The sequence below is a fragment of the Bubalus kerabau genome, chromosome 12 (genome assembly GCF_029407905.1).
Source record: "Bubalus kerabau isolate K-KA32 ecotype Philippines breed swamp buffalo chromosome 12, PCC_UOA_SB_1v2, whole genome shotgun sequence".
In the NCBI taxonomy this organism is placed as follows: Eukaryota; Metazoa; Chordata; class Mammalia; order Artiodactyla; family Bovidae; genus Bubalus; species Bubalus kerabau.
The window spans coordinates 89,085,094-89,101,353 of NC_073635.1; the positions used below are offsets into that span (position 1 = coordinate 89,085,094).

Below are 16,260 nucleotides of genomic sequence, written 5' to 3' on the forward strand. Positions count from 1 at the left end.
CTGCACGAGCAGCCACCTCCATAAGCAGTGTAAACTCTGCACTCGCTGTGTCCTGGGCTTCCCCGACGGCTCAGCAGATAAAGAATCTGCTGGCCACGCAGGAGGCACGAGAGATGAAGGCTCGATCCCTGGGTCGGGAAGATCCCCTGGGGAAGGAAGTGGCAACCCCACTCCAGTTTGCTTGCCTGGAAAATCCCATGGACAGAGGAGCCTGGCAGGCTACAGTCCACGGGGTGGCAAAGAGTCAGACATGAATGCGCGACTAAGCACGCAGGCCCTCTGTCCTAGGATCAAAACGGTGAGCATGGAGGTGAGCCGGCATCTCCCCTTCATGGGTGAGACAGAACAAGGTTAAGGACACGGCGGCACCGCCTCCTGCCACGTGCCGGGCGCTGCGCTGAGCTCATGCCCCAGGCTCATCTCCTTTCCTCCCCGCAAGCACCGCGCGAGGTTGGGGTGGCAGGTCTACCCATGTACAGATGAGGGGACTGCAGGGCTCACGGGAGACGGTGGGTCTCACAGCCGCAGGCCCTCCCTGCGGCCAGGGCACCACGAGAGTGCACCCCCTCAGCCACATCACAGTGGGCACCACACGCCCACTTGAGGCCCAGGCAATGGGGTCATGGGGCTGTTGGGGCCCGGAAAGACCTCACCCTCTTGCCAGGTGAAGTTCAGCGTGAAAACACTGGATTAACGGTATCATGCATCAGTGTGACGGAACTGGCTCCCAGTCCTTAAAATGTGTGCATCCAATTCTGAATCAGCCTCGCCGATACTCGGTCTGGAGCTTCCCTGGTGGCACAGAGAATCAGAATCCACCTGCCAACGCAAGAGACGTGGGTTCGATCCCTGGTCCAGGAAGGTCCTACATGCCGCAGAGCGACTGAACCTGGGCAACAGCCACTGAGGCTGTGCTCCAGAGCCCGGAAACCACAACTGGGGAAGCCCCCGCAGCGAGAAAACTGAACCCCGCAGCTAGAGAAAAGCCCCCGCTCCCCGCAGCTAGAGAAAGGCCCCCGCTCCCCGCAGCTAGAGAAAGACCCCCGCTCCCTGCAGCTAGAGAAAGGCCCCCGCTCCCCGCAGCTAGAGAAAGACCCCCACTCCCCGCAGATATAGAAAAGCCCCCACTCCCCGCAGCTAGAGAAAAGCCCAAGCAGCAGCAGACCCCGCACAGCCTAAAATAAAATGAGATAAATGGATCATGCCTTTCAAAATTAAAAAAAATAATAAATCAGTCTTGGTCTGAACCGAGTCCGGGGAGGTTTGCTCTTTGGTAGGTCCATTTCGCAGTTACTGTTGTACATGTCCCCTGATTGTAGCCCAGAAGCTTGAGATTAAAACTTCCAACAGCCTGCTAGGGAGTAAAGAGAAGCGTGGGATTGAAAATTCCCTCTTGAAATACCCAAGTGGTCAAACACCCAAATGGATGATCCTCACACAAATAGCATCATTGCCTCTACATGGAGCAGGACTCTGACACAGAGCTGCCGGCCCGGGAAGGTGGTTCCGCGGTGACTTAGGGTAGGTTTTACTCACAGACCTGCCAATGCGAAGAGAAAGCTGCTAAGCTCATAGCAAAGGAATCCTACCTCACTGCTAGTATGCAAAGGAGTATCACACGGCCTCAGAAGCTGCCAGATGCGATCACCTTGGCCGGGTTTGTGTATGAGAAAGGGAAAGGCAGAAATTCAGAAATTCTAGCCCAGAAGTCAGGCCAGCAGGTATGTGGAGCAGCTGCAGTTTTAGTGTGGACCCTCCACTGGCCCTGAGCCCCGAGACTTTGATCCAGGGAGCCATCAAGGTCGCCGAGATGAAGCCGCTCGGATGCAGACGTGAGCCTGCCCAGGCAGACTGCCGGAGCTCCTCGCGGGCCAGAGCGAACCCACACCTGCCCTGCCTGGGCTGGTCCCGCCCAAGCAGAACAGAAATCTTATTGTATTCTGAAAAGGCATTGCAAAGTCTCTTTTCTCCCCATTCTTCTCGGATTTTTCCCCCCAAATTTGTCACGGAGGGAGGGGTTGGGACAAAGCTGTAAGGCTGGGCATGGGTCTCTGGAATAAATAGCTTCAAGAGATGTATCCACTTCATTTCTTCAGAACAATGTGAAACATTCATTTCAGACTCATAGCCAACTCTCACAACATAGACATTTTTATTCACTGCCAGAGATCCAAGAACCGACATGCTGTATAAATAAGTGAAGTCTTACTGTAGGTGATGTGTGAGCTGATGCCTGCACTGAATGAGGTCTAGGGAGACTATCTCTCATAGCTGAGGAAGGCATAAACAGAGTTGTTCATAAATATTTAGGGCATTTTTTCTAAATATAACGTGTGAGACTCTTTACCGTGTGTACACAGAGTTCTTACCTCCAGCTATAATTATCTGGGTGGCCTCTTAAAAGCTCCTGATGAGTTGTTTTCCTCAACTCTGAGACAGAAGACACAGAACTCTACCCCTCAAGCTATGAAAATGACTGAATGGCATTAGCCTTCATCACAAACAGTCTTTTTTTTTTTTGAAGGTCGCGCCACACAACATGCAGGATATTAGTTCCCTGAGCAGGGATCAAACCTGTGCCCCCTACAGAGGAAGCTCAGAGTCTTAACCACTGGACCGCCAGGGAAGTCCCCAAAATAGTCTTTCATGTGGCCGATTTTCCTATTATTGATCGGAAGAGAGCACCGACACCCAGAGGAGCTGTTTTTATTCTCCAGCCGCTCAGTCGTGTCTGACTCTCGCGGCCCCACGGACTGCCCCACGCCAGGCTTCCCCATCCTTCCTGAGCAGGGAAGCCTGGATGAACAGGGAGGAAGAGCTTTGCAGTCTGGCCTGTTTTGCTGCCTGCATCTTGTGTAACTACATCTGCAGGTGGACAGTTGCTGATCAAGAGGACGATGTCAGGGGAGCAGGGTCAGTCGGGCAGGTTTTTGGGAGGCATACTGGGTGATGGAGGAGCGGGAGGAGGTGGGGTGCGAGATAAGCCCCAGGTGCACAGTGAGCTCCCCCAGAATTCCGCTCCAGCCTGGGGACCCCCCTCTCTCACTCGGCTCCCCTCCCAGGCCCCCCCGCTGCCTGGGTCTCCCCGTCTCTGCCCAGTGGCTGCTGCTGTCTCTACTGAGCACTCGTAACGCCTCCTGACTTCCGCTTCCATCAAACCTCTGCCCTCACTTCTCTGTAAGACACAGCACTGCACCCACTGCAGCCCTTCCTGGCTGACCTGGAGGAGGGCAGGGCAACCCACTCCAGGATTATTGCCTGGAGAGTCCCATGGACAGAGGAGCCTGGCAGGTTACAGTCCGGAGGGTCGCAAAGAGTCAGACACAACTGAGCGCCCTACACTTTCACTTTCACTTTCTTGACTGAACGTGAGTTTGACATGTCTGTTCAACCATTCTCTTACTTTTACTGGGATTAGACATAATGGCATTAGTACCCTTGCACAGTAAGGAGGTCAAACCAGTCCATCCTAAAGGAGATCAGTCCTGAATATTCACTGGAAGGACTGATGCTGAAGCTGAAACTCCAGTACTCTGGCCACCTGATGCGAAGAACTGACTCCTGGGAAAAGACCCTGATGCTGGGAAAGATTGAGGGTGGGAGGAGAAGGGGGCGACAGAAGATGAGATGGTTGGATGGCGTCAGTGATTCAGTGGACGTGCGTTTGAGTAGACTCTGGGAGTTGGTGATGGACGGGGAGGCCTGGCGTGCTGCAGTCCATGCGTCGCAGAGTCGGACACGCCTGAGCGACTGAACAGCAACTCTAGTGCCCTGGTTCAAAGCTGCCGGGTCCGCCTCTAGCCCTGTTTTCTGTACTCTCTGTCGGCCTGAGGTGTCATCTTGCAGAACATGAGGGTCTTTCAGAAACAGTCCCACATTACGCTGTAGCAGAAACACCCGTATGTACAAAGAATGGGCAGGGCCGAGGTGAAATCTGCAGGAGCTTGACTTCCTTGACCCGGAGGGCGAGTGGCTGGTGTGTTCAAGGGAGCAGGTTTCAGCTCTGCAGATGGCGAGGCCAAGGCGGGAGGGAGAGAATTCCAGGCCGAAGGCACATTCCCAGGGAGGATGGGCTCCCAGAGGTGCTTGCGCTCAGGTGCTGAAGATCCTTGACATTCCACCGCTGTGTGGAGATGTTTTACGAAGCACTCGCTGGAGCTGAGTGAGGGAACGGGGGACGGAGGGGGCAGGACGCACGCCGCTCGGTCTCGGGCGCAGCTCAGCTGGTCCAGGGCAGAGTGGGGAGTCGGGAGCAGAGGACATGGAAACAGAGCGCGCTGTCTTGTCACTGGAGCGTCGGGCGGGCTGGAAACCAGAGGGTTAACCGCAGAAGGACGCACACGCCCACCCTGCCCCTTGCTCTGGTCTGAGTGTTTGTGCCCCCCCCCACCCCCCGAGGTCCTAACCCCAGGGTGGTGGTATTAGGAGGTGGGGCCTTCAGGAGGGCATCCCAGGATGGAGACGAATGTCCTTAACAGAAGAGGCCCACAGAGCTCTCAGGCCCCACCCGGCCACGTAAGGATCTAGCCAGAAGCTGGCTGTGGGTAAAACAGGCACCCAATCGCCCCTTGATCCTGGACTTGCAGCCTCGAGTGCTGGGATAAATACAGTACTGCTGCTTATAAGCTGCCCAGGCTGGTGTTCTGTTAGAGCAGCCGTGAGTGAACAGGGGCATGAGTGATTAATAAAAGTGAGAATGGTGACCACCTGTATTAAGGATGGAGGGAGGAGGACTTCCAGAAATTGGTCTACTGACGGACCCACCAAGGAAACCCAAACAGCAGGCAAACGATTTCAAACAGAAGCGTCGATCCGCCTGGGCTCATGTGTGCGTGTGTGTGTGTGTGTGTGTGTGCGCGCGCATGCTCCTGCACACCAACTCCTGCAAGGTGGCCGGCGTGCACACGGGCTCTCACATGATGCACGCTTGTGGCGGCATCGCAGAGGCATCAGGAAGACGGGCTTTAGTGATGGGTGAACAGACGCCGAGATGCAGCCAGCCTGCCTGAGTCGTTGGTCAGACTGGCATTGCCCCGGGCGCCGTGACAGACTGGCATTGCCCCGGGCGCCGTGATCACAGCGATGGTGGCCAAGGGGAGGTAAGAGGGCTGAGAGTGGGGCTGGCGATGGGGGGCTTTTGTGGAAGCCTGGATGACCTGTTTCAAACACTGGACGAGAAAAAGATCCCATTCTCACATGAGACTTTTGAGACTGTTTCATCCAGTAAGTCAACATCTAGGGAAGCCCAGGCACACGGAGGTTCAAGAGCAACTTTTGGAATCAAGGGAATGAGCTCTGGTTCAACGTAGAATTGAGCCGTAGATTCATAAACGTGTCTGAGACACAAGGAAAATAAATCGGATGTCGTAGGAGCTGAGACCGTAGCTGCAGCAGAGTGCTGGTGACGGATTCCAGAGCGTGGACAGGATGCAGACGTGAACAGGGGCTGGAGCTCCGGTGAGCTGGACCTGGTGATGGGAAGAAGCACCTTCAAGTGGAGGCAACCTGTGCTCCCGGTGGGACCTCCTTCCTGCCTCAAGGCGGGATCAGCCCCATTTGCAGAGCCCCTCCTGGCCCCGCACCCACTCCTGAGGCTGCCAGTCGAGCCCACTGCCCAGCCCACCCCAGCCTGTGCGGTCCCTGGTTCCTGACCACGGCAGCACGCTCGCCTTCCATGTCCCTGGTGCTTCTATGTGTGCATATCCAGTTGCTGGGTGAGATGAGTCATCTCCGGGTCTGCACCGGGATGGCGGAGCCGCAGGGAAGCCTGGACTCGCGTCGGGTGAAGCCGATGTGAGAGGGAAGCGGGAGGGATGCTTCTGGACGGAGTGGCCCGCATGGACACCTGCAGCGCCTCCCACCCGGGCCCCCCGGCAGAGGGGACATGCGGGGCCCCTCCATCCCGTCTCGGGAGGGGAGGCGAGGCCGGGGGACAGAGGGAGTGTGATGGGAGACGCCCTCGTTCGGCCAGGCGGCCCGCTTGCCTTCACCTGCAGCGGGCCCACCCGCACTCTGAGATCATTCTGGCCCCGGGCGAGGTGTTTCTCAGGGAGCCTTGGCTGCTCCACACTCCCATGCCACCGTCTGGGGCTCCGAGCCAGCAGCAGGGCCTGCACCTCATCTCCATGACCCCTTGGTGTGAGGGCGCCAGCGGCCTCAGCCACGACGTCACCCCACAGGTCTGGGCGGCCCCCGCCAACCCCATCCTGTGTTGGGGAGGGGGCAGAAGAGAGGGGGCCACCCCGCCTGGACTCCACCCGGGCCCTCTTCTGACAAAGTCGGTTGTCCGCTTCCCAGCTTTGCACGTCCCAGCTTTGCATGCACCCGCAGGGGCTTCCTCCCCCCAGGGCAGCGGCTGTCCTCAGCCCGCTCTCAGCATCACCGGCACGAGCAGTATCTTTGGGGAGCGTGTTCTGGCCTTTGGTCTGCCAGCCACGCCCCCATCTTGTCCAGTTCCAGAGATGCTGCTGGGGTCTCTGCGTTAGCCCTGCCGGTCGGCCCCCAACCCCAGCATTAAAGTTCAGCTGCCTCTGCTGTGCTGTTGACTGTTGCTGTTGTTTAGTCCCTCAGTCGTGTCCAACTCTTTGCCACCCCATGGACCATGGCCTACCAGGCTCCTCTGTCCACAAGATTCTCCAAGCAAGAATTCTGGAGTGGGTTGCCATTTCCTCCTCCAGGGGATCTTCCCAACCCAAGCATGGAACCCACGTCTCTTGCATTGGCAGGCGGATTCTGGGAAGCACACTCACTGTCTTATTGATGGCAAGTTCTATTAGGAAAACACACCTCGCCTGAGTCACCTGGGAAGAAAGAGGAGGTGGAGAAGTTGGCTGGTCGTGCTCAGGAAAGCGTCTAAGTGTGCAGGTTTGGGTAGAAGCGCAGACGGCTTGCTGCTCTGACGTGGGTGAGGGCCTCCAGTGCTGCCCCTCCCAGGCCTGCTGGCCCTGCGGGCAGGAGCAGTGGCCTCCGCAGGTGCCCACACACCCGGGCAAGCGTAAGTGAGCACGGGTAGGCCTGACGACTGCATCCTGAAATGCCTGTGCCCAGCGTCTCTCCTTGGACTGCCGTCATCCTGTCTGGTTCCCTGTTCCCGTCGCAGCATCCTCCCCTACTTCAGTGTTCAGTCACTCAGTCGTGTCTGACTCTGCAACCCCATGGACTCCAGCACGCCAGGCCTCCCTGTCCATCACCAACTCCCAGAGCTTGCTCAAACTTATGTCCATTGAGTTGGTAATGCCATCCAACCGTCTCACCCTCTGTCGTCCCCTTCTCCTCCTGCCTCCGATCCTTCCCAGCATCAGGGTCTTTTCCAGTGAGTCGGCTCTTCACATCAGGTGGACAAAGGACTGGAGCTTCAGCTTCAGCGTCAGCCCTCCCCTGTTGCCTCCCCCAGACCCCCCAGCCCAGGAGGAGGGATCTCACCGCACTCCTGGTACTCAATCAGAGCCCACTGGGGCGGCTCATCTAAATGGGTGACCCCTTTGTCCGTCAGGTACTCCACTGCTTTCGGCTGGTGGCAATCTTAGGGCCATTCTAGAGTCACCGTGTTTATTCTGGGCACCCCTGAAAGTTTGGACAAAGGCAGCCGGACTCCCTGGACTTCCCGCCCAGCCTACAGCAGAGGAGCGTTTTGTTGTGTGGAGTGGCTGTGTTCCACACTTCCTCTGCCATATACCCTGTCTTTCTAATACTATGTTGGAATGATTTCCTTAATTTCTAAAGCTGCATGTGCGGAAATGGCTTATATTTCCTGTTTTGATAAAGTAATAGAACTTTACTGGGAACTGTGTTCCCAAGTTGGCTTTCTCCTTGTCGGCCTCTTTTTGGATTAGAAGGATACTTTTAGAAAGTTCAGCTTGCCTGGACTTGTGACAAAGACAAAGACTTGTATATATATATATATATATTTTTTACCTAAAATGTGAAAGATAATTACTTTTTAACAAAAAGGAATGTTTGTCTTTTCTGTCGGTTAGAATGGGTTATTCAATAGCGCTCCATACAGGAAGCTCCGGGTGAGTGCTGGGGGCAATCAAATGGTAAAATATCTGTAAATTCCCTCCAGATCTGCACTTTTTGGCTGGAGGTAGCTTGGCTTAAAAAGGCTTTCTTGGACAAAACGTTTCTTGGAACATGTGGAGGACAGAATATTCTTTGTTTGGGGACAAATGAGTTTTGTTCTTGCATCTTCATATAAATTTGATTAATACTCATTTCTTCTGTGCAAGTTGAGAACAATGGTGAGCATTTTTTTCTTTCATCTGTACATATGGCATCGACTTTAAAGAGCGTCCCGTCTGCGGACAGCAGGGTGCACGTCCGTGGAGTCTGTTGTCTTGATACATATGGGTGGTTCACACAGGCGGTTGAGAAATAGCTGGTCTGAAAGAGCCTAAGTCACTTGTGTGTTTTATTTTCTGACGTTCAAGTGGTTGTTTAAGCCTATTTTTAAGTGTCCTAAATATCTGGCATCGGGAGGCGTGGCGCTGAGCTCTTCTGTCTATGTTGGAAGTGGGACTATTCCCCAGATACCTCCACAGGGGCACCTACTGTTCACCAGGCTGCCAAGGAAGCACTTTTCCTCTCTGCTCAGTCCTGCGCAATCCCTGACGAAGGCAGCGTGATACTGGCTTCTCCTGATGCCAGTAGATTGCTCTGACAGGAGGCAGGGCCAGCCCAAAGTGGGACCGGGTGTTCCCTTAATCCTGCAGCTGCCACTCTGGATCTCCACTCCGACTCTTCCCCGCATTCCAGTTATAAACGGCAGAGCCATATCTGCTGGAAGCCAGGGAGCCGGTGGCTCAAGGCAAGAAATTCCCTCCTTGAATCTGATAGATGCCTGGTTCAGGAAGCTAGAACCTGGCTTTGCTTAGAACATTGCATGACTTCTGTTCTCTCAGACACAAAAGCTTCCCCGGGAATCTCAACCATGCATCTGGGGGTGATCTGGCTGTCTCTTGGATGAACTAAAGCCCATGCAAATAGATGTATTTTTAAATCATTCTACAGTGTATTGATGCCAAGATTCAGACAAGGCTCCAAAGAAAAGAATTCCCAAGTAAAAAGCTCACTAAAAAATCTCTTGTTCAGAGCTCTCCATGTTGCCCTGGAAACCATCTGTTACATTCCGTTTGGGTAGAATATGATACAAGGTCTCTAGAGAATGTATCTTATGCCTTTACATTGCCAGTTGGCTCTTAAGCGACCCAAGTCATTTCCAATTCCTTGAATTTCTCATCAGCACAGCAACGCTGGCTGCCAATTTAGGACAGCACAAAATTCAGCAAAAAAAAAAAAAAAAGAGAGAGAGAGTCTCAAAAGAATGTTTTGACGGAAAAAAGAACTGAAATTTGTGGTCCTATGGTTGATTATAAGCTCAAACTGAGTCCTGAGTGCCCAGAGCCACCCTGAGCACACCCCAGGTGGCAGGAGTCAAAAGATGTCGAGGGCTGGCACGTGTCTAGGATGGTCATGCCTGGGTCCGCCTTAGGCAGGGCCCTGGTGACCCTGCAGGAAATAGTTTCTGCTCCACTGAAGAGATGGCCCAGTGGTTTGCATTGTCTCATTGTCTCCAAGCAAATCCCCTTTCTTAGAGCCAGCCCATCATCCCTGCTTACCTGGAAACCCTGCTGGAACCCTGGGCCGGGGTCTGCAGTCGTGAGCGGCACCGGCAGGAGGGCGGTGCCGAGGCTGCATCCACACAGCAGGGGGGAGTAGCGAGGGTCTGGAGGGAGCAGCGGTTTATCCAGCGTGGAGGGACTGCCTCTTTGACGCTCTGTCCGAGCCTCCCCTCAATCAACCAGTCCGTCCTCCCTGCCCCCTTTCTTCCTTGCCAGCACAGGTTTGGTTCCCAATTGTCGAAAGGAGATTACCTGCCCTTCATCTCCTCCAGATGCAGCGCAGAGATGTTTCTGGTTTACTGGGTTCTTTACGTTCAGGCTGCTTCTCTCTGACTTCCCCAAGCTTATAATTCACTTTCATCTTTCAAAACCACATCCATTAGCCCCGAAGCACTTTTTGAGATGTCAAGACTGGACTCAAACATTCTCCAAGGTTGGGAGTCCTCGCAGCATTATTGGTTCCATTGGTCCGTGAGCTCTTGCCTGCCCTGGGATGAAGGACGTTCACAACAGGGTGAGCATTTGGCCAGCTCTGCTGAGTAGACGCAGCTGGTCCAGGGCAGGGGCTCTCCGGGAGCTTCCAGGCCCTGGAGCTGCGTCTCCCCCTGAGATGCTGGGTGACCCGCAGGGGGCTCAGGGAGCCCTGCTGCTGGAGTATTGCTCCGCACCAAGTGACCTGCGGGGACCGAGGTGAGAAACTAACAAGCAGTGGATTGATGTTTCGGAGACAGCTTGGCCCTGACGGGTAGAAGCGCGCTGTCCTGGAAACTCCGAAGTTGAAGGTCTAGACGGGGCTAGCTTGTCATCTGCGAGGGTGGCGGGCAGACTCTTGAGGTGGGTGTAGGTGGGGAGGAAGCACGTCATCTCTATTAAGGCGCTGGCAAGAGGACCCTGACGTGTCTTCGAGTTGTGTTGAGTCACGGAATCAGGGCTGGACATGAGGGCTTGGCTTGGGCAGCGGTTGGTCTGCGCTTTTGTTCTCCTGTTGGGGGGGGTGGGCACCTGGGGCTGGAACACAGACACACAGCTCTTCACACACTCCTCATCTGAGAGCCTCAGGAGGGCGTTTGTGTCTTGAGAATGTTCCAGAGCCCAGGTCCTCTCCAGAGAATGCCGAGGCTCAGCCTGAGACTTGTTCAGCCTCTAAGAGACGTCTGGAGCACGTGCCCTGCCCTACAGAAGTAAATACTTCTGTTCATCCTGGAGATCTGACATTCCAGAAGGTGGTGCTTAGGGCTCTTGTTGCTGCTGGAATTCTTAAGAGCCCCTCTGTGGGATGTGTGAGACGCTGATGGAAACACACACACACACACACACACACACAAACAGACATACACACACACACACATACACACACACACAAACAGACATACACACACAAACAGACATACACACACACACATACACACACACACACACACACACACAAACAGACGTATACACACACACAAACAGACATACATACACACACAAACAGACATACACACACACACATACACACACACACACACACAAACAGACATACACACACACACATACACACACAAACAGACATACACACACACACATACACACACACACACACACAAACAGACGTATACACACACACACACACACAAACAGACATACATACACACACACACACACACACACAAACAGACATACACACACACACATACACACACAAACAGACATACACACACACACACACAAACAGACGTATACACACACACACACACACACACAAACAGACATACATACACACACACACACACACACACACACACAAACAGACATACACACACACACATACACACACAAACAGACATACACACACACACACACACACACATACACACACACCAACATACACATGAGGGCTGAAATTTCCAGGATGGAAATTGGCTTATCAGGTGGAGGGCTACCTCTCAACAGTGTCTCCCCCACGTCCTGAATCAGGGTATCTGAGCCCTGGGCTCATGGCTGAGAAGTATGGAGACTGGGAGTCTTCAGGCCTGCAAGCCTTGTTCCCAAGGCAGAAAGCACTGTTGAATTTTGAGCAGGTTATGAGCACATTTCTATAACTAAATCTAGGGCATATCCTAGAGCTAGAACAGAAAATCTGTTAGGTCGATTAGAAGCCATTAAAATCGTTTCGACCATTGATTTATATACAGGGATTTGGCAAGTGGCTTTAAAATCAAAATTAAAAATAACATGTGAAACCCCAGATGGGGAATAGGAGTGTATGCTTCTCACTTCAGCCTGAGGAGTCCCCCTACCCTTTCCAAGCAACTGTAAGTGAATCATGATCGTGTGAGCCGAGTTCGCCTTGCCCGCACGCCTATTCACGTCCCGGTCGTGCAGAGGACAAAGTCCAGCGCGGTGAGTCCAGGCTCCTCGCTTGGGTGCTCAGGATAATCCGCGCACCAACGGCTTGCCCGCAGCTGGATGTGTAAACACCAGATATCCAGGGTCGGGCGGTTTTAAAATGAGCCCCACTGTAGTTAAACACTGAAGCCACACAAAAATGGGAAATGCCTAGCATCGCATTTGGAGGGCGTGAAAGGACTTTATCCATGTGTGTGGTGTGAGCTAAGTCGCTGCAGTCGTGTCCAACTCGTTGCGACCCCACGGATTATAGCCCGCCAGGCTCCTCCGTCCTTGGGAATTCCCAGGCAAGAGCACTGGGGTGGGTGTCCATGTCCTCCTCCAAGGGATCTTCCAGACCCAGGGATTGAACCCACGTCTCCTGCACTGGCAGGCACGTTCTCTACCACTAGCACCTCCTGGGAAGCCCCTTACCCATTCGTGTTTACTCTTATGCTCTCCCGTCACCTGACTCAGCTCAGAAGGATACCAAAAGTCTCAGAAGACTTTAGAGGTGCTGGTTTCTGTAAAGAGTTTGAGATCTTCAGATTTTTTTTTTTCCAGTTCTTCAAAGTAGTGACAGATGCAGCCGATATTAGATTAGGGAAAGAATAAGAACAACAAATGTGAAACTTTCCAATACCACCCCTCCATAGAAAGTACTTAGCAAAGGGATGTATCCTGTCTACAGAAAGGACACTACATCTCTGATGAGGTCGATGATGCTCCCGCCAGGCAGCATGGAGTCAGAGCTCACTTGTGCCCCCCAGCATTGACCTACCAGGAGGCTTGTGCTGGCAGGAGGTGTCGAGGCGGCCAGGCAGCCCCATGCGCATCTCCCCGCGAACCCTGGGGAGCTGGGAGAATGCTGACCAATGTGTTAGCCCAAAAACCAGACAGAAGAACTCCCCAAGGGACCCGTGTTTCGTCACTGGGACTCAACTCAGAAGGGGAGGAGCTGCCCTGGTGAAATGCCATGTTGTTGAGCTGGAGCGGTTTCTGTAGTCGGGGCGTTGCTTGCACCATTAGGTCTGGCCGAGTGCTCACCAGGGCTCACTGCGCCCAGGGTCCCCTACGGATCGGCTCCCTGCGGGCTCCGGACCACCTGGCCAAGACTGAGGAGCCAGATGGAGGTTCCCTGGGGACCAGCTGCACTAACTCACCTGTGGGGGGTGGGATCGGACTGCAGGTGGGCAGAGCTGACCAGAGAGGGGAGAAAGAGGGCCAAGCTGATTGTCATTTCCGACTCAAAACGCTTAGTACTGTGGACGCTGTCTGAAAGGAGGAGTTCAGACACGGTCCAGTCTGCATGTCCACCTCGTGCCTGAGACACTGAGACAGAGGGCAAGAAATGCCTTTTTCCTCGCTGGAATTGTCTAGCCAGAGAACTGCCCCCGTTATCACTAAAGTCATCAAAGAGTGACATCTCAGGGACTGGCAAAAACTTCGACGATATCACCCCAACCCAGCTGAATAAACACTTAGGAAAAACCTCACCACCAACCCCGCCCTCTCTGTACCCCAAGTTAGCAGTCTCAGGGAGGGGAAGAGGCAGGGCTTCTCCGTGGGTGGCGGTTCCCTGTGACGGGGGGCGGTTCCCTGTGATGGGGGGAGGCTGTGTCATCCCACCAGCTGTATTTGCAAATTCCGCCTCTGGATCAGAAGCCCCCTCCCTGCAATTCAGTAGGTCTGGGCTTTGTCACGAGGCCCAGCAGAGTGCCGCGGGCAGTCACCCTGACCATCCTCCCCAGCCTCGGACGTCTCTCCCAGAACACCTTATCTTAGGCTCACTTCACACAGGATCCCTGGAGAATGTTCTCCTTGACTTTTGAGCCCCAGGATGCAGCTTGGCATCTGGCACTTAGTAGGCACTGAAAAAAGGCTAATTCACCCTAGAATGTGCAGCACCAAGGGTGGCCTTGATGTCAGCCGTGGACTTGGGGTGGTGATGGTGCATTGGTGGAGGCTGACCGCTTGTAGCACTCGGCCCATCTGGGGGGGGGCAAGTTGATAGTTGGGAGGTGTGGGCAGAAGGAGCTGTGCGTGAAACGCCATACCTTTTCTTACTGACCTCAAACTGCTCTAAAAATTAAATTCTGTTTCTTTAAAGACTGAGTGAGGGTTTTGACTGAATAGTTGTTAGGCATGGAAGGACTATCAGCAGCTGGCATTCTGGCCTGCGCGGCGATTGGAGGGCAGTAGGTAACGTTCTCTGCTTTCTGCTTCGTTTCTGCAGGGTGTGAAGAAATTGGATGTGCCCTGTGGAGGCCGAGACTGCAGCGGGGGCTGCCAGTGCTACCCCGAGAAAGGAGGGCGGGTAAGTCATGACGCCGCGATAAGCATTGTCTTCGTTTTACTTCCGTTTTGTACAAAGTGCTGTATATAACCTAATTAAATCATTTGCATACAATCATAAGAAATTTAATATAGATGAGTTCATTTCGATGAAGCAAGCAAGAATAGAATGCAGAATTGGGTCTATTTATGCTACTTTCTCAATAAATTGAGAACAGTGTTGGCCTTCTCGAGCATCTTCTCTCTTGCTCATTGTCATAAATACATGTGTGCATATATGTGTACATAATGCAATTATGTTTAATATTTATAGTATATATAAACGTATATTTTGTAGAAATATTGCATAAAGAAAGCAGTTGCATTTATACTCTGATATCTATTTAAACTAGAGGGCGTTGGCATTGAACCACCATGAATGCATAGTTGTATTTATACCCTGGTATCTATTTAAACTAGAGGGTGCTGGCATTGAACCACTGAGAATCACTTTGACTTTTGAAATTATCCCACACCTTCCCTGAATGCCTCTTACGTACAGGCACTTCACAGGTAAGTCAGAGAGAAAAGGTCGCCCCGAGTTACCACAACATCCGGCAACGTTTGAAATGTGGGCCTGATACTTTAACAGGTTTCATCCAAGTGTTGCTTTGAAAGCTGATATTTGAGTCTCGGCATCATTGAAGTTAAAGGTTTGTTTATATTCATGTATTAAGACCTCTTTGGTGCGTGGCAGTGTAGGGAGTAGTTTTTCATCTTATGGACACAGTCTCTCGAGTCCTTGCGCTTTGGGATAACTCCTTCCCCTCCAGGGCTCACCCGCGTCCCATGTCAGGCAGTGAGAGGCCTGTGGGACTTCCCGCCTGCGTCTCCCTGTCCTTGCTGGAAACGGGACTCATAGCCATCCTCGGGAGTTCCCACTGAGCTTCAGCAAGTTGAATGCTTGCGTCAGTGTTTTAAGTCGCCATGCCCCACCTCACCCACCAGGAGGAAGAGATGACTGGTTGGGGACCCAGATCTGTGGCTGGGTGTCAGGTCCTGCCTCCTTCTGGACCCGAGTCCCCGCCCCAGAAGTCAAACGGTCAAAGGTGTGACGGGCCCCCTTTATAGATGCGGGGAGCTTATGTGCTAACACACAGCCGACCATTACCTTGGTGGCAATGATCACAGTGGAGGAGTGGTCTTCTGCCCGGAGATCGAAGCTTCCAAGAGTCTCCACGGGCTGGTGCATGGCATCAGTTTTTGCTGTGGTTGCTTCCTCTGCTCTTGGCGGGGACTCCGTGCTTCAGGAATTGCTAGTGAGGGTGCTTTATCAGCATTTCACAAGGAGAAGTATTTTTAAATATATGGAGGCTGTTCCATGAGACTTAAATTCCCCTGGGGTCCCCAGCTATAGATTTTCCCAGCGATGCTTCCGGAGCAGTGGTGGAAAGCCTGCTTGCAGGCTCTGGCCTCCCCAGCTCAGCTTGCTCAGCCTTATACGGGCACAGAGAAGAGAAACCAGTGCCCTGAGACCACACATGTCTGTGAGACCTGCCTGTGTCGGAGGGATCCTGGCTCTGGACCGTTCTTCTCCCTGGGATCCACCAGAGAGAGCCTAGACAGACCAAGTAGAAGGGGGACCGGGTCTGCTCCTTCTCACTGTTTGTTATTAGCTAACGTAGAACCAGTATTCGGACACTGATACTTTTACAAGAACACTTTTCTCCCGTAAAGATAGTTCCTCTGATCGTTTCCATGTGCGATACCATCTGCACAGCAGCGGATTGTTGAAGGACACCAAGGGTCTCCTCAAAGAGGTCATTAGAAGGGGATTTCTACAGGCCCCCAGGTCTATTCTCATTTCCTAAGTTTACAGCACAGGCGTTATTTCCTGTCACCCCTGATTAAGAAAATGCCTTGAGTCTTTCGCCGCCTTGCCAGAACGCAGAAAGTGACATCTTCTGGTTAATTTCATTAACACGGGTAAGCTAGC

At 53.2% G+C, this 16,260-nt stretch overlaps 1 protein-coding gene across 2 annotated transcripts in view; it reads left to right on the forward strand.

The window, feature by feature from the left end:
- Positions 1 to 16,260, forward strand: part of COL4A2 (collagen type IV alpha 2 chain) — a 160,502-nt gene that overhangs the window by 35,684 nt on the left and 108,558 nt on the right. For both annotated transcript variants that reach the window (XM_055543011.1, XM_055543010.1), the window contains exon 4: positions 14,227 to 14,307. In XM_055543011.1, the coding sequence (XP_055398986.1) occupies positions 14,227 to 14,307 (81 nt within the window). The remainder of the gene's footprint in view (positions 1 to 14,226; positions 14,308 to 16,260) is intronic.